The sequence below is a fragment of the Mobula birostris genome, chromosome 10 (genome assembly GCF_030028105.1).
Source record: "Mobula birostris isolate sMobBir1 chromosome 10, sMobBir1.hap1, whole genome shotgun sequence".
Lineage (NCBI taxonomy): Eukaryota > Metazoa > Chordata > Chondrichthyes > Myliobatiformes > Myliobatidae > Mobula > Mobula birostris.
Genome location: NC_092379.1, coordinates 11445070 through 11472166, shown reverse-complemented (window position 1 = coordinate 11472166; position 27097 = coordinate 11445070). Strand labels below are relative to the sequence as shown.

Sequence of the window (27097 nt, the reverse complement as noted above, 5' to 3'; positions counted from 1 at the left end):
TCCAGGTATGCTCCCTACCCTCTCTCCAGCTTTCCCTTCAGTTTACCCACACACCAATGGTTTTACACGCTTCAGCTACGAGTACATCCAATGAGAATGGTTGATTCAGATTTTTTATTTTATCACCCTGTTGATACGCGTTAAAGTTGAAGGACGTCACCCATCCCCGGATGGTTGGCATCTCTAGGTCTGGTAAGTGCCTGAAACGCAGACAAACTTCCCGTCGTACTCGGAGGTCGTCAGGCACTTGACGAAGAAGTGTGCCAAGTCGTGTTTGGAGATGACTCGGCCTCCCCTTTGATTCACTGCTATGGCGTAACTCCCGGTCAGGGGCAGATTGTCTGTAAGAGGAACAAAGTCACGTTAAATAACCACCGTGCAGAGTGCGGGGCAAGTTCTTTTTAAGAGAGAGAGATGGATGGATGGTGCCTGGAATGTGCTGCTGAGAATGGATGTAGAGGCAAATACGATAATGAGGCTCCTAAATTTTAAATTATTTATTGTCATTCTTGAGTACACGAATGTAAAGGAGAACAAAATGATTGTTACTCTGGATTCAATGCAGAATAAAAAAAATGCATAAAGAAAAAAATATAAAAGCAAACCTATGAAACAGTGTTTAAGTAACTGAGTATGAGATTAGCTATACTTAGACTGATTCATCATCATTATGTGCCGTGCTGTATGACATCATCATTATGTGCCGTGTTGTACAACATGGGCGATCATGGTCTTTCCACGACCATGATTATTCTTGGCAAATTTTTCTGCAGAAGGGGTTTGCCATTGCCTCCTTCTGGGCAGTGTCCTTACAGGACAGGTGACCCCAGCCGTTAACAATACTCTTCAGGGATTGTCTGCCTGGCGTCAGTGGTCACATAACCAGGACTTGTGATCTGCACCGGCTGCTCGTACGACCATCCACCACCTGCCCCCATGGCTTCACCTGACCCCGATCGGGGGCTAAGCAGGTGCTACACCTTGCTCACAGGTGACCTGCAGACTAGCGGAGGGAAAGTCAAAGAAACTTATCTCCACCCCTATAGTCTGATTGTACAAGACCACAAGATACAGAAGAATTAGGCCGTCTGGCCCACCGAGTCTGCTATGTACATAGAGAGATGAAAGATGACAAAGTATCAGGGAGGTATATGAAAACACAGTATTGAAATGTGTCAGTTTAGGTATGAGGTGTGGAGTGTAAGCCTAAAGTGACAGTGCACGAGGTGGAGGGGTTGGAGAGTTGTGGTCGATAGGGCAGCATCTGTGGAGAGAGAAATAGGCAACATTTAAGGTTAAGGACCCTGTCAGACCCGAAGGGTCTTCATTTCCTGAAACATTAACTCTTGTTTCTCTCTCCATGGATGCTGCCTGACCTGCTGAGTGTTTCCAGAAATTACTCTTTGAGATTTATGGCATCCGCTTTAAAAAAAATCATTTACTGTCAAGAAACAGGCTGCTGATGAAGGGTCAATGGACAGAAAGTCCCAGGTTTGGTCTTAGTTTAAAATCATAGAGTCACAGACAGATACAGCACAAGTACTGGCGCTTTTAAGGAATACAAAAAGTGGATAAGTCTCTGGGTCCTGACAGGATATTCCCTAGGACCTTGAGGGAAGTTAGTGTGGAAATAGCAGGGGCTCTGACAGAAATATTTCAAATGTCATTAGAAACGGGGATGGTGCCGGAGGATTGGCGTATTGCTCACGCTGTTCCATTGTTTAAAAAGGGTTCTAAGAGTAAACCTAGTAGTTATCGGTCTGTAAGTTTGACATCAATGGTGGGTAAATTAATGGAAGGTATTCTTAGAGATTCTTATAATTATCTGTATAGACAGGGTCTGATTAGCAACAGTCAACATGGATTTGTGTGTGGAAGGTCATGTTTGACAAATCTTAGTGAATTTTTTGAAGAGGTTACTAGGAAAGTTGACGAGGGTAAAGCGGTAGATGTTGCCTATATGGACTTCAATAAGGCCTTCGACAAGGTCCCACGCAGAAGGTTAGTTAGGAAGGTTCAATCGTTAGGTATTAATATTGAAGTAGTAAAATGGATTCAACAGTGGCTGGATGAGAGATGCCAAAGAGTAGTGGTGGATAACTGTCTGTCAGATTGGAGGACGGTGTGTAGCGGTGTGCCTCAGGGATCTGTAATGGGTCCAATGTTATTTGTCATAAACATTAATGATCTGGATGATGGGGTGGTAAATTGGATTAGTAAGTATGCAGATGATACTAAGATAGGTGGAGTTGTGAATAATGAAGTAGGTTTTCAAAGCTTGCAGAGAGATTTAGGCCAGTTAGAAGAGTGGGCTGAAAGATGGCAGATGGAGCTTAATGCTGATAAGTGTGAGGTGCTACATTTTGGTAGGACTAATCAAAATAGGATATACATAGTAAATGGTAGGGCTTTGAAGAATGCAGTAGAACAGAGGGATCTAGGAATAATGGTGCATAGTTCCCTGAAGTTTTTGGAGCATTATTCTTTGGAGCATAGAAGGTTGAGGGGGGACATGATAGAGGTATTTAAAATTATGAGGGGGATAGATAAGAGTTGACGTGGATAGTCTTTTTCCATTGAGAGTAGGGGAGATTCAAACAAGAGGACATGAGTTGAGAGTTAAAGGACAAAAGTTTAGGGGTAACATGAGGGGGAACTTCTTTACTCAGAGAGTGGTGGCCGTGTGGAATGAGCTTCCAGCAGAAGTGGTAGAGGCAGGTTCAATATTGTCATTTAAAGTAAAATTAGACAGCTATATGGGCAGGAAAGGAATGGAGGGTTATGGGCTGAGTGCAGGTCAGTGGGACTAGGTGAGAGTAAGAGTTCAGCATGGACTAGAAGGGCCAAGATGGCCTGTTTCCGTGCTGTAATTGTTATATGGTTAAAAACGGGCCCTTAGGCCCACTAAGCAGCTGTATTTCATTAGGAGCTTGAGAAGGTTTGGTATGTCACCAAAGACACTCACAAATTTCTACAGATATACCATGGACAGCATTCTGACTGCCTGCGTCACCATCTGGTATGGGGGTGGGGGTGGGCTACCGCACGGGAAATAAGCTGCAGAGAGTTGTAAACTCAGTCAGCTCCAACACGGGCACTGGCCTCTGTAGTACCCAGGACATCTTCAAGAAACGATGCCTTAAAAAGGCGGCATCCATCATTGAGGACCCCCACTTCCCAGAACATGCCCTCTTCTCATCGCTACCATCAGGTGGGAGGTACAGAAGCCTGAAGACACACTCAGTGATTCAGGAACAGCTTCTTCCCCTCTGCCATCCGATTCCTAAATGGACAGTGAACCCACGAACACTACCTCACTACCTTTTTAATTTCTATTTTGCAATACTTATTTAACATTATAGATATATTTATACTTTTTATTGTAACTTAGTTTTTAATTATGTATTGCAATGTACTGCTGTCACATAACAGGTTTCAACACTTACGCCAGTGATATTAAACCTGATTCTGATTGCAAGTCTGTCAGGACGCTAAAGCAGGGACCCAATCACAGACCCAGTACTGTACACACTGTGATATTTACAGAGTAGCAAATCCAGAGGGGCAACTAAGTCAGCGTCAAAGTTCAGGCAGAGATCAAAAATTCCAGAGAAATCCAAAAACCAGAATCGAGAAACAGGCAGAGTCAATATTCAGACAGACAGAGTACAGATACGAATGCTGGAAAGGCTCAGGAAAATTCACCGGCACAATCAGGTGAAAACACAGGACTGAAATACACTGAGCAATAAACAGAGAGGCAGATGATAGGTGGAGCACAATGAGACTCAGGTGGCAGCATTACAGGTAATAATGGGAAACAGATGAGAGACGGAGTACTCAGTAATACAGGGGCTGGAGTAGAGCAGGAACAGGAGCACATGGGGCATGAAAACAAACAAGAGCACACGGCAATACAAAACCACAGACTGACGGCTAGGGGGAAAACACACAAAGAGACAAGAGTTCAACTGGAGGCACTGATACAAGTCCATGCCAACTATCAATCACCCATTGCCACTAATCCTATAATAATCAGTCTTTATTTTCCACACATTCTCATCAACTGGCCCCCGATTCCACATATTGGAGATTGTTTACAACAGCCAATTAACCCAGCAGCCCACACGACCCGGAGATGTGGGAGGAAACTAGAGTCATGCAAGAAGTTTCCAGTATTAGCACCGGGAGGACTTTGGATGTCTGTGGGACCCTCGGCGAGTCACCCCTTCTTCTCGCTGTCAGCAAGTACCTGCAGTGGAGGGAGGACAGTTCTGCTAGGGTGCACGTGGAGTAGATCAGATGCTAACACTTCGCCTCTGGGACCTGGGTTTGAAAATGGATCAGGGAACTTCCACCTGTTCAACCGGTCGGGGACCCTCCACAATGGAATGGGATTTTCAAGGTAGGGTGTTCTTCGGGCAGTTGAATAAAAGGTTTGAGACCATATCAATGAGATTATGATTGGTAAAATTAATCAGAATTCAGGGGTAATTCCTTTACTCCCTATGAAATAGCTGAGTGAAAAATAGAACAACTTGTCCCAAAGCAACACACACACACACACACACACACACACACACACACACACACACACACAGACACACAATGCTGGAGGAACTCAGTGGGTCGGGCGCCATCTATGGAAATGAGTAGATAGTCATCGATGCGGACGATGCTGAGGATGTTCTATGAGTCTGTGGTGGCCAGTGTGATCGTGTTTGCTGTTGTGTGCTGGGGCAGCAGGCTGAGGGTAGCAGACACCAACAGAATCAGCAAACTCATTCGTAAGGCCAGTGATGTTGTGGGGATGGAACTGGACTCTCTGATGGTGGAACTGTAACGAAAACCAATTTCCCTCCGGATCAATAAAGTATGACTATGACTATGGCTATAGTCGACGTCTCAGGCCGAGACGCTTCCTCAGGACTAAGATGGAAGGGGGGAAGAGGCTGGAATAAATGGTGGCGGGGAGGGGAAGGAGGCCAGCTGGAAGGTGAGAGGTGAAGCCAGGTGGGTGGGAAAGGTCAAGGGCTGGAGAAGCAGGAATCTGATAGGAGAGGAGAGTGGGCAATGGGAGGAGGGGGCCTGGGGAAACTAACAGGCAAGTGAGAAGTAGTGAAAGGTCAGAGTGGGGAATAGAGGAGAAGGGTGGGGGGATTTGGTTCACCGGAAGGAGAAATCAATATTCATGTTATCAGGTTGGAGGCTACCCAGACAGAATGTTTGAGTATTGTTCCTCCACCCTGAGGGCAGCCTCACCTGGGCACAAGAGGTGGCCGCGGACCAACAGGTCAGAATGGAGAGGGGAATGGGAATTAAAATGTCCGGCCACCGGGAAATCCTGCTTTTGGTGGATGGAGCAAAGGAGCTCGACGGAGTGGTCCCCCAATCTACAACGGGACTCACCAATGTAGAGGAGGCCGCATCAGTAGCATCGGACACAGTAGTCGACCCCAACAGATTCTCAGGTGAAATGCTGCCTAATTTGTTTGCTAATATCCTGGCCAGCATAGATCCCTTAATTATCATCTTGACGTTTATGGAACAAAACGCTGTTGCATTTCCCCAGATATGTGTGCAGTGAAATGCTTTGGAATGAAGATCCAAACTAAATTTACTATCAAAGTGTGTATATTCCTCATTGAGGGATCAGATGTGGAGAGAGTGAGCAGTTTTCAGTTTCTGGGTGTCCAGATCTCTGAGGATCTGACCTGGTCCCAACCTATCGAAGCAGCTATAAAGAAGGCAAGACAGTGGCTATATTTCATTAGGAGTTTGAGGAGATTTGGTTTGTCACCAAAAACTCTCAAAAACTTCTATAAATGTACCACGTTCTGACTCTCTGCATCAAAGTCTGGTATGGTGTGTGTGTGTGTGTGGGGGGGGGGGTCTATGCACAGGATCGAAAGAAGCTACAGAAAGTTGTAAAATTGGTCAGCTCCATCATGGGAACTAGCCTCCATAGTATCTAAGACATCTTCGAGGAGCAGTGCCTCAAAAAGGCACTGTCCATCATTAAGGACCCCCATCACCCAGGACATGTCCCTCTTCTCATTGCTACCATCAGGGAGGAGGTACGGAAGCCTGAAGACACACACTCAGCGATTCAGGAACAGCTTCTTCCCTTCTGCCATCCAATTTCTGAATAAACATTGAACCCACGACACTACCTCACTTTTTAAAATTATTATTATTTCTGTTTCTGCACTATTTTTAATTTAACTATTTAATATACATATATCTGCTTACTGTAATCAGTTTGCCTATTTTTTTCTATATTACCATGTATTGCATTGTACTGCTGCAGCAAAGTTAACAAATTTCACGACACATGCCAGTGATTTTAAACCTGTTTCTGATATGTTATCATATACAAGCCTGAGATTCATTTTCTTGCGGGCATTTCCAGTAGAACAAAGAAATTTAATAGACTGACAAACAGCCAATGTGCAAAAGAAGACAAAATGCAAACACCAAAAATTCCACTACATAATGTACTGGTTGGACACAGGAGTACATTCAGCCAGAGACTCATTCCACCGAGATGCAACACAGAGCGTCATAGGAAGTCATTCCTGCCTGTGGCCATCAAACTTTACAACTCCTCCCTTGGAGGGTCAGACACCCTGAGCCTATAGGCTGGTCCTGGACTTATTTCCTGGCATAATTTACATATTACTATTTAATTATTTATGGTTTTATATTGCTATATTTATACTGTATTCTTGGTGGGTGCATCTGTAATGAAAACCAATTTCCCTCGGGATCAATAAAGTATGACTATGACTAAAAAAAACAAACAATTAATTAATACTGAGAATATGAGTTGTGGTGGGTGAAGTTATCCAGCCCAAACTCAGGAAAAGTACTTTTAACACACCAAAGGAAAGGAAAACGCTGAAAACAGTCGGTAGATCAGGCAGCATCCGCGCAGAGAAAAGCAGGGTCAAAGTTTCTGGTTGATGCCTCTTTAACAGGAGTGAGACGGAGTGAGAAACAAGTGAATTTTAGGTTGCAGAAGGGTGGAAAGGACAAGGGGAATATCTCTCATAGGACAAGGTTAGGGTAATTGCAATTGCTTGCTCTCTGGGTGAGGCAGCTTGTTAGAAGATTAAAACCCAGCCCAAACCAAAGACAACTCTTTAAAAAAAAAAAAAAAGCAGGAAAATTTGAACCAGTTCTTGGAAACTTTCCCAGTTCCCAGTCACAGACCAGCATTTTCACCTGCTACTGATTCAAATACAGTTGAGCTTAACGGATTAAGGTGCAGGTTTGACAACTGTCCACTAGAGGGCCACGGAACAAGCTCGCTTAGAGGGTCAGCGTCAGAATTAGGGAACCTCGATAATGAGCCCATCTTAACATCACAGTGACCGGCACCTAAAACCATCTCACCCCCCACCCCCCGTTACATAGTAAAGAAAGTCTAACCGTCGATGTGAGGTGGAAACACGGCCACGTAGTCAAGACCCGAGTTCTTCAGCACCTCGTACATCCTCTGGTGGTCTTTGGTCAAGTCCAGGAGGCGAGGGGGAATCTTGGCTTCATCCCATAACAGGAATGCTGTAGCAAGAGAAGCAGATCCGTAGTGGAGAGACAGAGAACAATTCCAAGCTCCTGGGTGTCTGAGGACAAAACCTGGATGCAACATTATCGATGCAGCTACAAATGTAACGCCCTGGTTCACAGTTTTGTTGCTGTTCTGTATTTCATTTTTCTGCTGTTCTCTGTGTAAGCTGCTTGTTTGGGTTACCATTGAAGACAAGAGATAGGAGAATTGTGTGCCTTCCGGTTAGGATGGTCGGATTGAGGGCAGGTTTCTCTGGTGAGGGACACCAAGGTCAGGCTTGGGGTCTTTTGTTAAGGAGATGGGGAGAGAAGACGCTGGGGAGAAGAGGTCATAGGATTCAACGAAGCCCGGGGAAAGATAGGTTGAGGATCGGCGAAGGGGAAAACTTGAGCTCCAACTTGTGCACGTTACACTGTTTCATTAAAATGGGCATTTTCTTTTTTTTTCCCCGTTTTCTTTACTAACCCTTTGTCAAATTAAGAATTATAAAGCTAAATCGTTCAATTGTATGTGGCGTGCTGTCCGTTATTTCGTGGCACTTACGAGGGGTGATTGATAAGTTTGTGGCCTAAGGTAGAAGGAGTCAATTTTAGAAAACCTAGCACATTTATTTTTCAACATAGTCCCCTCCTACATGTACACACTTAGTCCAGCGGTCGTGGAGCATACAGATCCCTTCTTTGTAGAAGTGGTCCACTGCAGGGGTGATTGATAAGTTCGTGGCCTAAGGTAGAAGGAGATGAGTTATTCACTTCAAACTTTCTGCATTATCACGCGAAGAGTTGAACTGCACGTACATGTAACGAGAGCGTCTTGGACCTCCAGGTGGTCCACAGCAGGGGTGATTGATACATTCGTGGCCTAAGGTAGAAGGAGGTGAGTTATACAGCTCTCGTTACATGCACGTGCAGTTCAGCTCTTTAAGTGAAAATGCAGAAAGTTTGAAATTTCTCCTCATCGCCTTCTACCTTAGGCCACAAACTTATCAATCACCCCTGCTGTGGACCACTTTCTGGAGGTCCAAGATGCCGACTTCTACAAAGAAGGGATCCGTACACTCCACGACCGCTGGACTAAGTGTGTAAACGTAGGAAAAATAAATGTGCTAGGTTTTCTACCTTAGGCCATGAGCTTATCAATCGCCCCTCATATTTGTGACAGGGTAATGAATCGCGCGGCATCCAGACAAATGGGGGTTTTGGAGTGGGCTCGCACCTCAATCTCACACGTTCGGTGGGGCCGGAGATCGCCTTCCCTAGACTTACGCAGCCGACGGAACCAGGGCGTTTCACAAAGAAGGCAAGACAGCAGCTACATTTCATCAGCAGTTTGAGGAGATTTGCCTTGTCACCCAAAACACTCGAAAACTTTCTGCAGACGTACGGTGAAGAGTATTCTGACAGGCTGCATCACCGTCTGCATGCAAGGGAGGGGCTACTGCACAAGATCGAAGTTAGTTGCAGAAACTTGTAAGGCTAGTCAGCTCCATCATGGGTACCAGCCTCCGCAGTATCCAAGACATCTTCAAGGAGCAGTGCCTTAGGAAGGCAGCGTCCATCATTAAGGACCCCCACCACCCAGGACATGCCCTCTGCTCATTGTTACAATCAGAGAGGAGGTACTGGAGCCTGAAGGCACACACCCAGCGATTCAGGAACAGCTTCTTCCCCTCTGCCATCCGACTTCTGAATGGACATTGAAGCCTTGAACACTACCCCAATACTTTTGACAAGTTTTTTTTGCACTACTTGTTTTAACATAACTATTTATATGCTTACTGTAATTCAGCTTTTCCTCTATATTTATCATGTACTTCATTGTGCTGGCGTAAAGTTAACAAATTTCACGATTGGTGGGCTGGGGGTATGGGGTTTGATGTTCTTGTGGGTGATCTGTCAGTTTTTGAGTGAGGGTAAGGGTTTGTGGGTTTTTGTTTCTTTTTCTTGTGGGGGAGGATTGGTGTCTTTTCTTTCAACTACTTCTGTGGTTTTTCTGTATTTTGTGGCTATCTGGAGAAGACAAATCTCAGAGTTGTATCCTGCATACATGCTTCAAAAATAAAATGAACCTTTTGAACCTTTGCCATACGATGGTGATATTAAATTTGATTCTTAGCAGATCAGCTGTGTTTAATGCACAGGAGATACTGAGCCCCTCCCTGGTTAATGGCATCAGCTGGTGTGGTATACGACCATGTCATTCTGCTGAAGACAGGGAGTTCTCCTCAGTCTCTTTGTCAATATTAATACCCTAAGCTGAAATGTTACAGATAGAATTTCCCGATTAGTCACTTTTCCAATATTGTAGAAGTAACTCCACTTTAAAAAGTCACTCTGTTGAACGTCTTGAGCTGGTCAAAGGTGCAGTAAAGTTCGCACCGGCTTTAAACTTACTTGACATACAGCCCACAATCTTCCTCACATTGTGGACCTTCATAGCTTCAATAATGTTTCTGGTTCCATCGGACATCATCGTCGTGGGGCCTGCAGGGAAACAAAAGGGGAATTTGTGTTCGGCAATAGTCCAGGTTCAACCATTTTCAGACGCAGGCCATGGAGGAGTTCGAGATTCACTCGAACACGAACACACACACACACACAAAATGCTGGAGGAACTCAGCAGGCCGGGCAGCATCTATGGAAATGAATAAACAGTCGACGTTTCAGGCCGAGACTCTTCTTCAGGAGTGAGAAGGAAGGGAGATGATGTCAGAATAACAAAAAAAGGCGGGGCGAGGAGAGAGAGGACACCTGTAAGGTGACAGGTGAAGCCAGGTTGGTGGGAAAGGTCAAGAGTTGGATAAGAAGAAGGAATCTGATAGGAGAAGAGAGTGGACCAAAGGAGAAAAGGAAGGAGGAGGGTTCTTGCTGGGCCAAAGTACGAACTGTACGTGGGGATGGAGGATTGTGGTCAGTGATTCAGGTCTGCCAGCCGCTGTGAAATGGGAAGCCAACGACAGGCAACTTCCCCTGGCTAGTGTGGGAGGCTTTCCTCACCCAAAAGTCACATTTAAACAGTTTAGATTGTGTTTCAAAGAACAAAATGCAAGGGTGTCACAGCAACAGCGATCGCGAACGGGGTTCGATTCCTGCGGCTGCCTGTTTGTACATTCTCCCCACCGAGTGCTCCCGTTTCCTCCCACGTTCCAAAGACAAACAGCACTGTGCAATAGTCTCAGGCCCATGTACAGTGCCAATAAAAAGTATTCACCGCCCCCTAGAAAATTTCCATGTTTTATTGTTTTACAACATTGAATCACAGTGGATTTAATTTGGCTTTTTTTTATTAGACACTGGCCAACGGAAAAAGACTTTTTGGTGTCAAAATGAAAATGGATCTCCACAAAGTCTCGAAATTAATTACAAATATAAAACACAAAATAATTGATTCCATAAGTATACACCCACTTCCGAGTCAGTATTTAGCAGATACACCTTTGGCAGCAATTACAGCCTTGTGTCTGTGTGGATAGGTCTCTATCAGCTTTGCACATCTGGACACTGCAATTTTTCCCCTTTCTACTTTACAAAATTGCATGGGGATCATGAGTGAACAGCCCTTTTCAAGTCCAGCCACAAATTCTTAATGGATTGAGATCTGGTCTCTGACTTGGCCACTCCAGGACATTAACTTTGTTGTTTTTAAGCCATTCCTGTGTGGTTTTGGCTTTATGCTTGGGGTCATTGTCTTGCTGGAAAACAAATCTTGTCCCAAGTCGCAGTTCTCTTGCAGACTGCATCAGGTTTTCCTCCAGGATTTCCCTGTGTTTTGCTGCATTCATTTTACTCTCTACCTTCATAATCCTTCCAGGGCCTGCTGTAGTGAAGCATCCCCACAGCATGACGCAGCCACCACCATGCTTCATGATAGGGAAGGTGTGTTTTTGATGATGTGCAGTGTTTGCAATACCCCAAGAGTAGAGTTTAGTCTGATGGCCAAAAAGCTCCATTTTGGTTTTAATCAGACCACAGAACCTTCTTCCAGCTGATTTTAGTGTCCCCCACATGCCTCCTGGCAAACTCTAGCCGAGATTTCATGTGAGTTTCTTTCCAACAGTGGCTTTCTCTTTGCCACTCTCCCATCTCAGCCAGTGAAGCTTGTAACTCCTCCAGAGTTGTCATAGGTGTCTCCCTCACTAGTCCCCTTCTTGCATGGTCACTCAGTTTTTGAGGTTGGTCCGCTCTGGGCAGATTTACACCTGTGCCATATTCTTTCCATTTCTTGATGATTGACTTAACTGTACTCCAAGGGATATTCATTGACTTGGAAATTTTCTTGTATCCATTTCCTGATTTGTGCTTTTCAATAACCTTTTCATGGAGTTGCTTGGAGTGTTCTTTTGTCTTCATGGTGTAGTTTTTGTCAGGATACTGACTCGCCAGCAGTTGGACCTTCCAGATACAGGTGTATTTTTACTTCAGTGATTTAATACATCTTGTCTGCACAAGGTGATCTCCATTTAACTAATTATGTGACTGGAAGGCTCGTGAAGGTAGAGGGTAAAATGAATGCAGCAAAATACAGGGAAATCCTGGAGGAAAACCTGATGCAGTCTGCAAGAGAACTGCGACCTGGGAGAAGGGTTGTTTTCCAGCAAGACAATGATTCTAAGCATAAAGCTTAGGGCTGTTCACTCACGATCCCCATGCAATCTGACAGAGCTTGAGCAGCTTTGTAAAGAAGAATAGGGAAAAATTGCAGTGTCTGGATGTGCAAAGCTGATAGAGACAGATCCACATAGATTCAAGGCTGTAATTACTGCCGAAGGTGCATCTACTAAATACTGACTTGAAGGGGGTGAGTACCTATGCAATGAATTATTTTGTGTTTTATATTTGTAATTAATTTAGATCACTTTGTAGAGATCTGTTTTCACTTTGACACAAGAGTCTTCTTCTGTTCATCAGTGTCAAAAAAGCCAAATGACGCCCACTGTGATTCAAAGTTGTAAAACTATAAAACATGAAAACTTCCGGGGGGAGGGGGTGATATATAGCTAGGGTGCCAAAGACTTTTGCACAGTACTGTATTTGTCAATGTGGAACGGAGTGCGAGTTTATAAATCCTGTGGCATTTTCAATTTGCAGATAGTTTTCTCCCGGTGGGGTTGACGTAGCATTGATACTATGCATTTCACTCCATGTTTTGATGCACATGTGACAAATAACCTTTAAAATCAACCTGGTGCAGCAGCACTATCCGAGATAGTGAAACCCATAACGCAGCAGGCACTTCTGTCGACTAACAGATGTCATTTCTATTAAGAGCTGATGAAGAGTATCAGCCTGAAGTTCTTTCTCCAACAGGATCCCACCAACAAACACATCTCCCTCCACCCTTCCACTTTCCACTTCTGTCAACTAATAAATGTCATTTCTATGAAGAGTTGGTGAAGAGTGTCTTGGCCTGAAATTTTTTCAACAATGGGATCCCACCACTAAGCATATCTTTCCCTATCCCACAACACGCTGGAGGAACTCTGCAGGTCGGGCAGCATGCGTGGAAACGATCAGTCAACGTTTCGGGCTGGAACCCTTCGTCAGGACTGTAGGGGGAAGGGGCAGAGGCCCTATAAGGAAGGCGGGGGGAGGGTGGGAAGGAGAAGGCTGGTTGGTTCCAGGTGAAAAACCAGTAAAGGGAAAGATAAAGGGGTGGGGGAGTGGAAGCAGGGAGGTGATGGGCAGGAAAGGTGAAGAAGGAATAGGGGAAAACACAATGGGTAGTAGAAGGAGGTGGAACCATGAGGGAGGTGATAGGCAGCTGGGGGAGGGGGCAGAGTGAAATAGGGATAGAGGAAGGGAGGGGGAGGGAATTAGTAGAAGTTGGAGAATTCTATGTTCATACCAAGGGGCTGGAGACTACCTAGACGGTATATGAGGTGTTGCTCCTCCAACCTGAGTTTAGCCTCATCATGGCAGTAGAGGAGGCCATGTATGGGCATATCCAAAATGTGAAGCAGAGTTGAAGTGGGTGGCAACCGGGAGATCCTGTCTGTTTTCTTCCCCTATCCCTCTCCCACCCCCACACTTTCCACTTTTGGCAGGGATCTCCCTCGTCCTTTCACCCCTCCCCACTGATCTCCCTCCTGGCACTTACCCGTGCAAGTGGAACAAGTGCCACACCTGCCCCTCCACCTCCTCCCTCACTACCATCCAGGGCCCCAAACGGTCCTTCCAGGTGAGGCAACACTTCACCTGTGAGTCTGGTGGGGGTCGTCTACTGTATCCGGTGCTCCCGGTGTGGCCTCCTGTATGTCAGTGAGATCTGACGTAGATTAGGAGACCGCTTTGCCGAGCGTCTACGCTCCATCCGCCACAAAAAGCGGGATCTCCCAGTGGCCGCCCATTTCAATTCTACTTCCCATTCTCATTCCAACACATCAGTCCATGACCTCCTCTACTGCCAGGAGCAACACCTTGTATTCCATCTGGGAAGCCTCCAGCCTGATGGTATGAACATCAATTTCTTGAACTTCCGGTAATTGCTTCCCCCTTCACCATTCCCCATTCCTGTTTCTGTCTCTCCCCTTATCTCTTTACCTGTCCATCACCTCCCTCTGGTGCTCCTCCCTCTTCCCTTTCTTCCGTGGCCTTCTGTCCTCTCCCATCAAATTGCCCCTTCCCCAGCCTTTTAGCTCTTCCACCAATCAACTTCCCAGCTCTTTACTTCACCCTTCCCCCTCTCCCGGTTTCACCCATCACCTCCCACCTTGTACTTCTCCCCCCAGCCCCTCCACTTTATTGCTCTGACTTCGCATCTTTTCTCCCCCCAGCCCTGAAGAAGAGTCTCGGCCCGAAACGTTGACTGTTTACTCTCTCCATAGAACCTGCCTGACCTGCTGAGTTCCTCCAGCGTTTTAGTCAGAGTCATACTTTATTGATCCCGGGGGAAATTGGTTTTCGTTACAGTTGCACCATAAATAATAAATAGTAATAAAACCATAAATAGTTAAATAGTAATAGGTAAATTATGCCAGGAAAAAAGTCCAGGACCAGCCTATTGGCTCAGGGTGTCTGACCCTCCAAGGGAGGAGTTGTAAAGTTTGATGGCCACAGGCAGGAATGACTTCCTATGACACTCTGTGTTGCATCTCAGTGGAATGAGTCTCTGGCTGAATGTACTCCTGTCCCCAACCAGTACATTATGTAGTGGATGGGAGACATTGACCAAGATGGCATGCAACTTGGACAGCATCCTCTTTTCAGACACCACCGTCAGAGAGTCCAGTTCCATCCCCACAACATCGCTGGCCTTACGAATGTTTTGAGTGTGTTGCTGCAGAATTCCAGCGTCTGTAGTCTCTCTCCTGTCATAGTTCTATTAATACTCTCCACATGACTTTAATTCAGCTTGCGGTAGTACAATTGAGCCTGTGCTGTTCTGTTCTCTATAAATATCTGACACATAAATATCTCACAACTGATTTCTCCCACTGTCCACTCTCCTATCCTATCAGATTCCTTCTTCTCCAGCCCTTGACCTTTCCCACCCACCCGGCTTCACCAATCGCCTTCCAGCTGGCTTACTTCCCCTCCCCCCCCAACACCTTTTTGTCTGGCATCTTTCCCCTTCCTTCTCAGTGCCAAAGAAGGGTTTTGGCCTGAAACGTCGGCCATCTATTCACTTCCACAGATCTGTCGCGGTCTTCCAGCATTTTGAGTTTGTTGCCTTGGAGTTCCTGCATCTGCAAGCTTTCTCACGTCTGTAACAGCATATCAACGCTACGTCGACCCAGCCGGGAGAAAACTATCTGCAAGGATCCATGAATGTTAACTAGTTGTCAAGCTAGTTGTCTACCCATGAAGATCAAGAGGGGCACAAACTCGACTGGGTATCAGTGAAAGGGCACTAGTAAACACTCGGCATACAAGAGAACTCCTAAGAGCGTGGTTTTCCGCACACAGACATGTAGGCCTCGGTCCTATCGATAAGCAAATGCAGGCAGAATTCCAGACCACAGCGCACAGAATTCGCCAGGCAGCCAATCAGCAAATAGACCCGCACCCTACGTCACAACTGAGTGTCCGTAACGACGACCAATCAGCTGACTGATAAAGGCCGAGCATTTGGAGGACACACAAGGGTGAACAGCGCGCTGATGATGTCTCCTCATACGGTGATGAAACGTTTGCAAACGGATGGCCGAGGCAGGGGAACAACTCAACCCAATATAATGGTATATTCTTCTGAAATTAAATCAGGACGGAAAAGTGCCTGAATGATGTAGAAATGAGAGAGCGAGGCCTCTGTCAGTCAGGGTCAACCACAGATATTGTGTCCTAGCTGTCTAGATATGCAAGCCTGGGCAGTACGATACAGAGAGCAAGCCGCTGCCCATGTAGCAAGCTCCCCCTCTCCACGCATCTGATGAACCCAAAGGAACAGCAAGGACCAATACAGTTTAGCACCAGCAGCGTCGCAGGAATAGCCAGTCAGCATTGAACTCAACGTAGGACTGTCTGCTGTAGGGAATCCAGCTGCAGATTTTTCCTCTCGGGGCTTTACTCCCAAAGCCTTCCCCATGAGTGAGTATAGCTGCAAGGCAGCAGAGGTTTGAGATCAGAGTTTCCCTTCTCTTAGATGAGCTGCCAACCACGGCTGCCCAACATATGGAAAGATAATTATTTATTAAGGCATCCAAAGGATAAGGAGTAACTAAGAGTCACAGAAACAGGCCCTTCAGCCCATCTAGTCCATGCTGAACCATTTACAATGCCTACTCCCTTCGACCTGCACTGGGACCACAGCCCTCCACACCCCTACTATCTATGTACCTATTCTAACTTTTCTTCTTAAACACTGAAATTGAGCTGGCAGCTCATTCCGCACACTCACGGCCCTCTGAGTGAAGGAGATTTCCCTCGTGTTCCCCATAAATTTCTCACACGTCACCCTTAACCCATGACCTCTGGTTGTAGTCCCACCCAACCTCAGTGGAAAAAGCCTGCTTGCATTTGCCCTATCAATACCCCTCATAATTTTGTACACCTCTATCAAATCTTCTCTCAGTCTTCTACACTCCAAGGAATAAAGTCCTAACCTATTCAATCTTTCCTTATAACTCAGGTCCCCCACTCCCGGCAACATCCTTGTAAATTTTCTCTGCACTCTTTCAACCTAATTTACATCTTTCCTGTAGGTAGGTGACCAAAAACTGCACACGTTACTCCAAATTAAACCTCACCAATGTCTTACACAACCTCAAATTAAGGTTCCATCTCCAGTACTCAATGCTTTGGTTTCTGAAGGCCAACGCGCCAAAAGCTTTCTTTGTGACCCTAGTGGGGAAGGGTAGAGCATCTCAAACATTCCAGGTCACACGTCACCTACCCCTGCAGAGACTTACCCAGATCATTCCCGCTTCTCAGAACGATGATGAGTCAGTCCTGACCCTTGATGACCTCCTGGAATTTCAGGAAGGGTGGGGCAGCCATGATGGGCTGAATGGCCCACTCCTGCTATTCCTTATGCTTTGCAATTGGGTTATTATTGTTGCATGTACTGAGACGCAGTGGAAAAGCTCTTAAGTACTGTCTGGTATGGGGGGGCACTGCACAGGATTGAAGTAAGTTGCATAAATTTGTAAACTTAGTCAGCTCCATCATGGGCACTAGCCTTCATCGTATCATCTTCAAGGAGCGGGGCCTTAGGGAGGTGGCGTCCATCATTAAAGACCACCACCATCCAGGACCTGCCATCTTCTCATTGTTACCGTCAGGGAGGAGGTACAGGAGCCTGAAGACACACACTCAGCGATTCAGGAACAGCTTCTTCCCCTCTGCCATCCAACTTCTGAATGGACATCGAACCCATGAGCGTTAAGCACTACTTTTTTTTAAATTTCTGTTTTTACACTACTTATTTTAATTTAACTATTATATATACATGTGTTGGTGCGTGGCCAAGTGGTTAAGGTGTTCGTTTAGTGATCTTAAGGTCGCGAGTTCGAGCCTCAGCTGAGGCAGCATGTTGTGTCCTTGAGCAAGGCACTTAACCACACATTGCTCTGCGACGACACCGGTGCCAAGCTGTATGGGTCCTAATGCCCTTCCCTTGGACAACATCGGTGTCGTGGAGAGGGGAGACTTGCAGCATGGGCAACTGCTGGTCTTCCATACAACTTTGCCCAGGCCTGCGCCCTGGAGACCTTCCAAGGCACAAATCCATAGTCTCACGAGACTAATGGATGCCTATAAACACACACACACACACACACACACACACACACACACACACACACACACACACATATACATTTACTGTAATTCACAGGGTTTTTTCCTCTATTATGTTATTTCTTTGTACTGCTGCCATAAAGTTAACAAATTTCATGACGTATGTCGGTGATATTAAACCCGATTCTGTTCACATAGATCAAATAATTTAAGAGTGCATCAGGGCGGTACACAGTAAAGCACTAACAGAGCACAGCAGAAAGTGTTCGAGCCCTAGAAACAGACCAGTGCAGGCAGACAGTAAAGATAAAAATCAGCTTTACTGTCACGTGTACGTCGGAACATCAAAACCTGCAGTGAAATGCATTGATTGTGTTAGTGACCAACACAGTCCAAGACACGCTGGGGACAACCTGCAAGTGTCGCTATGCTTCCTTTTCGAAGGTTCAAGGTCACTTCCCTACATGTGATAGTGTGTGGAGTTCAGAGAACGGCCTAACAGGCCATTATGGGCGACTGAGGAGCCACGTATCTGTGCTGCACGTTTACCGTCTGTATAACGGTAACTAGTCACATGAGTGGGGGGAGGCAGGCTTGGATAAAAGCGAAGGGAATAAGTTCCGTATTCTTGCTTATTTCATTGCAGCTTGTAGCTTGGGACTGGCGGAGGCCGTATCTTTTGCTGACCGCTGAGATAACGCAAAATAACACTTAACTGTATGTGTGCTAATTGCTAATAAAGGATCGACTAAAGGGTTTAGAGCAATGATTGGAGCTGTGGGAGCGTCAAGCAGGTATAACAGTGCGTACGGGCAAGTGGCAATTGTTTTGTTTTGATTTTGGATTAGTTTTGCCGCTGTTTAGTTCTACTTAAGTTTCCTCCTTCCTGATTGCACCTTAATCCCCTTCCCACTATTATCCAATTTCCCATGATACTATACGCCTCAAACAGTCCAGGTCGCAGGGATTCATGTTCGCTGCTGCTCAGCCTACCCTTGCAAAGACTCACTCAAATCATTCCTGGTTCCCAGAACGACGATGACTCCGTCTTGACCCTTGACAGCCTTCTGGACGTCTTCCTTATTCAGGACGTCACCGACGATGACACTTATCCCTTTCTGTTCTGCTGGCAGCCTGGCAGGGTCACGGACCAAAACCGTGACCTCGTGACCTGTGAGAGAAAGCAGGCGGTCATTGTACATGTGAATACATAAACAGATTCAGCCACGGGAATCTCAGGATCAGGCATATAGTTGCCACATTTATCGTCAGGTCGATATTCCCTTCCGCCACAGTATTGAAGAATACAAAATTGTTCCTTAACAATTCTAAAGTTCATATATATCACTTGAGATTCATTTTCTTGTGGGCATACTCAATAACCTCTAGATTTTGTGATCGATGAGTTGGGGGGACCGGTGTTCAAATACAACTTGGTCACTTACCAACAGGAAGACGTAAGAGTACAGAGAAAATTTACAAGGATGTTGCTGGGTCTGGAGGACCCGAGTTATAAGGAAAGATTGAATAGCTTAGGACTTTATTCCTTGGAATGTAAAAGATTGAGGGGAGATTTAATAGAGGTATATAAAATTATGGGAGGTATAGACAAGGTAAATGCAAGCAGGCTTTTTCCACTGAGATTGGGTAGGATGGCAACTAGAGGTCATGGGTTAAGGGTGAAAGATGAGCGGTACAAGGGGAATAGGAGGGCAAACTTCTTCACTCAGAGGGTCGTGAGAGTGTGGAACGAGCTGCCAGCAATCTCAATTTCAATGGTTAAGAGAAGTTTGGATAGGTACATGGATAGGAGAAGTTTGAAGTTAATAACTCATCTTCTTCTACCTTAGGCCAGGAGCTTATCAATCACCCCTGATGAGTTATTACCTTCAAACTTTCTGCATAATCACTCAAAGTTGAACTGCATGTGCATGTAACAAGAGCTGTATAACTCATCTCCGTCTACCTTAGGCCACGAACTTATCAATCACCCCTGCTGTGGACCACCTGGAGGTCCAAGATCCGTATGCTCCACGACCGCTGGACTAAGTGTGTAAATGTAGGAGGGGACTATGTTGAAAAATAAATGTGCTAGGTTTTCTAAAATTGACTCCTTCTACCTTAGGCCACGAACTTATCAATCACCCCTCGTATATTTAAGCACATGCAGATGCACTATGACGCCACAGACACACGGACCCAAACATACATGTTCTCTAACCTAATCCTCCTCAGTCTCCCCGTTATTCCCCACCCTCAGTCCTTCCCCGCCCAGCCCACTTTCTCCACACCCCTCTCAGCCCTTTCTTCTAAGAGCAGGAGTCTGGGCAACTGTGTCGGTGACCTGCTAGCTGATAAGCCCCTTCCCTCTTCCAGATAAGTGCACGTAGGCCTATCATTCCACTGCAGGCTTGCGGAGCTGCGGGGCGTCTCGCAACTCGGCTAAGGCACTGACTAACGTTGGCATTTGGGGATGACTCTGCAAAAAACTTTCTCCACAGGAGCCACTGACGAGGCGTTCGGGAGGATCAGTGGTCAGCAGCTAATTGGAAGGACAGGATTTTCTTTTATTTAGCAGAAGGCACAACTATATTACTTTTATCACAACCCGAGGGCCTCCCATGGTAGTCTGTAACCAAGCAGAGGCTTCTCAGAATTTAAAATGGAGCTGGATGCTGGCTCCCCAGCTCCAAGTAGGGTGTCCCCGGCGATGTTTAGCAGTCATTTGGGTTTTACTCCTCTTGTGTCCCACACCACCGGGTTGTGGAACAATTCGTACCCCGACAATTATCAGGCTCCCGAACCGTCGTGGAGAACTTCACTCCCCTCAACTCTACACTGATTCCACAATCTACAGTCTCACTTCCAAGGAATCTACAGCTTATGTTTGCATAAATTGTCTTTTTGCACATTTCTCATTGTTTCTTGGTCTTTATGTATTGATTATTCTGATAATGGGGTCAGGGTGGAGGTACGTCTCTACCAAAGAAGGTGTAAGGCGTCCCCTCCCTCCGCTAGCCTGCAGGTCACCCTCGGGCAAGCCCCCCGCCGCCCAATCAGGGAGCCATGGGAGCAGCTGGTGGATGGTCGTACGAGCAGCCGGTGTAGATCACAAGTCCTGGTTTTGCGACCTCTGACACCAGGCAGACAATCTCTGAAGAGTATTGATAATGGCTTGTAAAGACACTGCCCAGAAGGCAGCAATGGCAAACCACTTCTATAGGGAAAAACTTGACAAGAGGAATCACGGTCGTAACGAAGGAATGACTTTTCATAAATTCTATTGTATTTATTTTCCTGTAAATGCCTGCAAGAAAATGAATCTGAAGGTAGTTGATAGTAACATGTACTGCACTGCTCAGTAGTGAACCCCAGGATGTTAACGGGGAGGGTCTCAATAAATTGAACATCGAGGACAGGTGCTTAGACTCTCCCATGGAAAAGCATGTTAAATCCACTCATATTTTACAAATACTCACATGCACCCATAAGGCCACAACATTAGGCCATTCAGCCCATCTAGTCTGCTCTGCTATTTCATCATGGCTGATTCATGATGCCTCTTAATCCCATTCTCCATGACCTTTGACACCCTTCCTAATCAAGAACCTATCAATCTCCTCTTTAAATATACCCAGTGACATCCTCTCCACGTCCACTCTGTCGAAGCCAGGGCTTCCCAACCTTTTTTTATGCCATGGCCTCCTGCTATTAACCGGGCAGTCTGTGGACCCCAGGTTGGGAACCCCTGATATAAGCCTTTTGATACTCGTCCACGTCCTTAAAGTGTTGGGTCCTTTGCATCCAACAAGACCACCACCCCACCTTTCAAAAGAGTCTCTCTGAGCAGCTTGGCAGGTGATGCCACTTGATAGCTTTGTCGCCACGACCTCTCATCACCGTGAGAATGACGAGGCAGTAACTGGCCCGACGGGATTGGTTTTGGTTTTCACAAGCTGGTCATATCGCAGCAATTTTGGTCAAACAACTAACTGCTTAAGCCTTTATAACGTCCAAACAAGACCAGGCAATAGTGGTGGTGACTGAGGGCAAGGGGGACGAAAGTTATCAATCTCTCGAAGAACGCAAACACGAGGAAATCTGCAGATGCTGGAATTTGAAGCAACACACATAAAAGTTGCTGGTGAACGCAGCAGGCCAGGCAGCATCTCTAGGAAGAGGTACAGTCGACGTTTCGGGCCAAGACCCTTCGTCAGGACTAACTCTCTAAGAACGTAGTTGCGTGCACTTGAGAAGACGAGAAAATAAAAGTAAAGGTGCAGTGTTGAGATTTTATAAAGCACTGGTGAGGCCTCACTTGCAGTATTGTGAGCAGTTTGGGGCCCCTTATCTTAGGAAGGATGTGCTAAAACTGGAGAGGGTTCAAAGGAGGTTCACCAAAATGATTCCAGGATTGAACAGCTTGTCATATGAAGAACGTTTGACGGCTCTGTATTCACTAGAATTCAGAAGAATGAGCAGTAACCTAATTGAAACCTATCGAATGGTGAAAGGCCTTGATAGAGTGGATGCGGAGAAGATGTTTCCTATGGTGGGAGAGTTTAGGACCTGAGGACACAGCCTAAGAATAGAGGGGCGTCCTGTGGGAACGGAAATGAGGAGGAACTTCTTTAGCCAGAGAGTGGTGAATCCGTGGAATTCGTTACCACTGGCAGCTGCGGAGGGCAAGCTTTTATATATATTTAAGGCAGAGGTTGATAGATTCTTGATTGGTCAGGGCATGAAGGGATATGGGGAGAAGGCAGGAGATTGGGGCTGAGAGGGAAAACGGATCAGCCATGATGAAATGGTGGAGTGGACTCGATGGGCCAAATGGCCTAATTCTGTTCTTAAAGTCTTATATAAAACTTGAGTGCTTGCAACGTTCCCTCCAATAGAGAGAGGCCAACCAGCAGTCTGTGACATTCCTACCATTCATTTTGCCCTCTACATTTTTTTCCTGGTTACTAACTATTTTAAGATCGCCTTCTGATTATTTTTTACCAAACATTATTGGAATCGGCTATTAATGTTGAAATGCTGGGTGTATTTAAGAGAGGCAAGTCAGGAATAGCAGATACGACTCTTTCGTACTGGAAACAAATGGGGCTGATTTTAATTGGATCTAACTGCTTATCACAAAGACTGGTGCTCTCTCTACCCCAGCCTCACCCAGTGCCCCTAGGTCACTCACTGGTCTAAAATCGAGAAAAATCTACAGATGCCTGAAATCCAAATAAAACACACAAGGATACTGAAGGAACTCATCAGGCCAGGCAACATCTATTGAAAAGATACTTTTCCCATCGATGCTGCCTGACCTTTCGAGTTCCTCCAGCATTTTGTGGGTGTCGCTCTCTGGTCTTGGAGGTTAGTCCTGCTGGTCAGTGTGACAGGTCTTACTGGTTAGTGACTGGATTTACTGGTCAGTTTAGTCAGTTTAGCCAGAGTTGTTGGTCAGTGATTGGTCTATGTGGCTGGACTTACTGGTCAGCGATTGGTCTGGATGGCTGGACTTACTGATCAGCGATTGTTCTACATGGCTGGACTGACTGGTCTGTTTAGCCAGTGATTGGTCTGTGTGGCTGGACTTACTGGTCAGCGATTGGTCTACATGGCTGGACTTACTGGTCAGTTTGGCCAGTGATTGGTCTGTGTGGCCGGATTTACTGGTCAGCGATTGGTCTACATGGCTGGATTTACTGGTCAGTGATTGGTCTGCATGGCTGGCCACTGTCGCGGTCAGTGTGGCAGGTCTCGCTAGTCGGTCACTGGGTCACCTTCGCTCGGGCGTCCGCTCACCTGCAGCGATGGCCTGCGAGAGTGTGGCGAGCCCCGTCATGCCGGTGGAGCCGAAGATCACGACTTTCCTCCCCATGGTGTTGCCGCTGGAACCGCTGTACCCTCCGCAGTTCTAACTTTGCCTTCCGGCTGAGGCTCCTCCCAGCTCGGCCCCGGCGCTTCTCCGTGTGGCGGCGGCTCCTCCCCGGATCACTGCACCCCGCCCCCGGCCAACCTGAACTCAGTCCCGGCTGGCAAACTCCCCCTTTTCCGAACTCTCTCCCGACCCTAACCCATTCCCCAACCGAGAGTTTGTAATGACCGGCGTACGCAAAAATATTCCCTGGGTCATGTTTAGCCCAGTGACAACATGTGCGCACTGAATTTTATATAAGAGAGGCATTCATTTTAATAAGAATTTTGATCTCCCCTGGGTTTGGTCGTTTTCACTGTCGTTTATCTACACTCTCACAAAAAATACGTAGCTGTGTTGACGAGGAGTCTCGGTCGGAAACGTCGCCTGGTTACTCTCGTCCACAGATGCTGCCTGACCTGCTGAGTTCCTCCGGCACTTTCCGTGTGCTGCTCTGGATTTCCAACATCCGCAGATTTTCTCTTGTTTGGAGCAGGCCTGCAGCGGGCAATGAAGGATTTCCTCACCAGAGCTTTTGCACACACCGTTCACCTGTGATTTGCTTGCTGAACAGACACTTTTTAAAAAGAGTCAAGTTTAATCATAGTCATAGTCAGAGTCATACTTTATTGATCCCTGGGGAAATTGCTTTTCGTTACAGTTGCACCATATAAAACCATAAATAGTTAAATAGTAATATGTAAATTATGCCAGGAAATAAGTCCAGGACCAGCCTATTGGCTCAGGGTGTCTGACCCTCCAAGGGAGGAGTTGTAAAGTTTGATGGCCACAGGCAGGAATGACTTCCTATGACACTCTGTGCTGCATCTCGGTGGAATGAGTCTCTGGCTGAATGTACTCCTGTGCCCACCCAGTGCATTATGTAGTGGATGGGAGACATTGACCAAGATGGCATGCGACTTGGACAGCATCCTCTTTTCAGACACCACCGTCAGAGAGTCCAGTTCCATCCCCACAACATCACTGGCCTTACGAATGAGTTTGTTGATTCTGTTGGTGTCTGCTACCCTCAGCCTGCTGCCCCAGCACACAACAGCAAACATGATCGCACTGGCCACCACAGACTCGTAGAACATCCTCAGCATCGTCTGGCAGATGTTAAAGGACCTCAGTCTCCTCAGGAAATAGAGACGGCTCTGACCCTTCTTGTAGACAGCCTCAGTGTTCTTTGACCAGTCCAGTTTATTGTCAATTCGTATCTCCAGGTATTTGTAATCCTCCACCATGTCCACACTGACCCCCTGGATGGAAACAGGGGTCACCAGTACCTTAGCTCTCCTCAGGTCTACCACCAGCTCCTTAGTTTTTTTCACATTAAGCTGCAGATAATTCTGCTCACACCATGTGACAAAGTTTCCTACCGTAGCCCTGTACTCAGCCTCATCTCCCTTGCTGATGCATCCAACTATGGCAGAGTCATCAGAAAACTTCTGAAGATGATAAGACTCTGTGCAGTAGTTGAAGTCTGAGGTGTAAATGGTGAAGAGAAAGGGAGACAAGACAGTCCCCTGTGGAGCCCCAGTGCTGCTGATCACTCTGTCGGACACACAGTGTCCGATCCCGGGGGAAATTGGTTTTCGTTACAGTTGCACCATAAATAATCAAATAGTAATAAAACCATAAATAATTAAATAGTAATATGTAAATTATGCCAGGAAATGTCCAGGCCAAATACCACTCCATTTCCAAATACCACTCCACTTCTTCCCACTTGCAAATTCTCCAGCAACTTCTGCATCACGATAATACACACAGGTAACACCAGTTTCTATACTGCACATAAATATTTCTTGTAGCTGCACGCTCCTGAGCTCATGAGCTCTCGGTGTAGCAGTTTCCACTGTTTCATTAAAACATTCCGCTTTAAATAAACTCGCAGTTCTGTTGCGCTTCGTGCCCTTTGCTTCTTTGGAATTCGACATAGTGGATCAATAATTTCTTCGATAAAAACAGTATAAATGAGCCCGTTCTAAAATCCACAGACAAATCATCGCAAACTCCACATTGTCAACACCTTCCGCATCGGAAATCAGAAAAGGAAACATAATTGTGTACAGTCGTGAAATATACTCACCACGCCAACGAGGTAGAGGGTGACAACCTGTTGTGTGCGGTTTAAATGCCTTCGTGCGCTGGTAGCAAAAGATGTGGGTGCACGGACACCTTGGAGGGAACACGGTCCCCAACCCCCCCCCTCCTGCCCTCACCTCCATCCCCAAGGCCACAAAGTTCAAAGTAAATTTATTATCGAAATGTCACCATACACTAACAAGAGGAAATCTGCGGATGCTGGAAATCCAGAGCAACACACACACAGTGCTGGGGGAACTCAGCAGGTCAGGCAGCATCTATGGAAATGAGTACAGTCGAGCAATACCTTATATTCTGTCTGGGTAGCATAGAAACATAGAAAACCTACAGCACAATACAGGCCCTTCAGCCCACAGTGGTGTGCCGAACATGTCCTTACTTTAGAAATTACCTAGGGTTACCCATAGCCCTCTGTTTTTCTGAGCTCCATGTACCTGTCCAGGAGTCTCTTAAAAGACCCTATCGTATCCACCTCCACCACCGTCGCCGGCAGCCCATTCCACATACTCACCACTCTCTGCGTAAAAAACTTACCCCTGACATCTCCTCTGTACCTGCTTCCAAGCACCTTAAAACTATGCCCTCTCATGCTAACCATTTCAGCCCTGGGAAAAAGCCTCTGACTATCCACACAATCAATGCCTCTCATCGTCTTATACACCTCTATCAGGTCACCTCTCATCTTCCGTCGCTCCAAGGAGAAAAATCCAAGTTCACTCAACCTACTCTCATAAACCATGCTCCCCAATCCAGGCAACATCCTTGTAAATCTCCTCTGCACCCTTTCTATGGTTTCCACGTCCTTCCTGTCGTGCGGTGACCAGAATGCTATGGACCCTACAGAGGCCAGTGCCCATGATGGAGCTGACTGAGTTTACAACTCTCTGCAGCATTTTTTGATCCTGTGCAGTAGCCCCCCCCACCCCCAAATACCCGATAGTGAAGCCCCCAGTTAGAATTCTCTCCACGGCACATCTGTAGAAATTTCCAAGTGTTTTTGGTGACAAACCCAATCTTCTCAAACTCCTCATGAAATATAGCTGCTGTTGTGCCTCCTTTGTAGCTGCATCGATATGTTGGGCCCACGATAGATTCTCAGAGATACTGTATAGGCAACTAACTTGAAATTGCTCACTCTCTCCACTTCTGATCCCTCTATAAGGACTGGTGTGTATTCCCTCATCTTACCCTTCCTGAAGTCCACAATCAGCTCTTTGGTCTTACTGACAATGAGTGCCAGGTTGTTGCTGCAACACCACTCAACTGGCTGATATATCTCACTCCTAGTACTCAGGTTCTTAATATTATCTATTTGTTTATCTA

The 27097-nt window shown here is 46.2% G+C and overlaps 1 protein-coding gene across 1 annotated transcript; it reads right to left on the bottom strand.

The window, feature by feature from the left end:
- Nucleotides 1-100: 100 nt before the first annotated feature.
- On the bottom strand, nucleotides 101-23700 carry blvrb (biliverdin reductase B). The gene is made up of 5 exons (XM_072269915.1): nucleotides 23551-23700; nucleotides 18758-18919; nucleotides 9967-10056; nucleotides 7435-7566; nucleotides 101-341 (listed from the first exon to the last, which is right to left on the bottom strand). Exons 1-5 carry the CDS (start codon nucleotides 23624-23626, stop codon nucleotides 184-186), a joined length of 618 nt encoding a protein of 205 aa, XP_072126016.1. The 5' UTR covers nucleotides 23627-23700; the 3' UTR covers nucleotides 101-183.
- Nucleotides 23701-27097: the final 3397 nt, after the last annotated feature.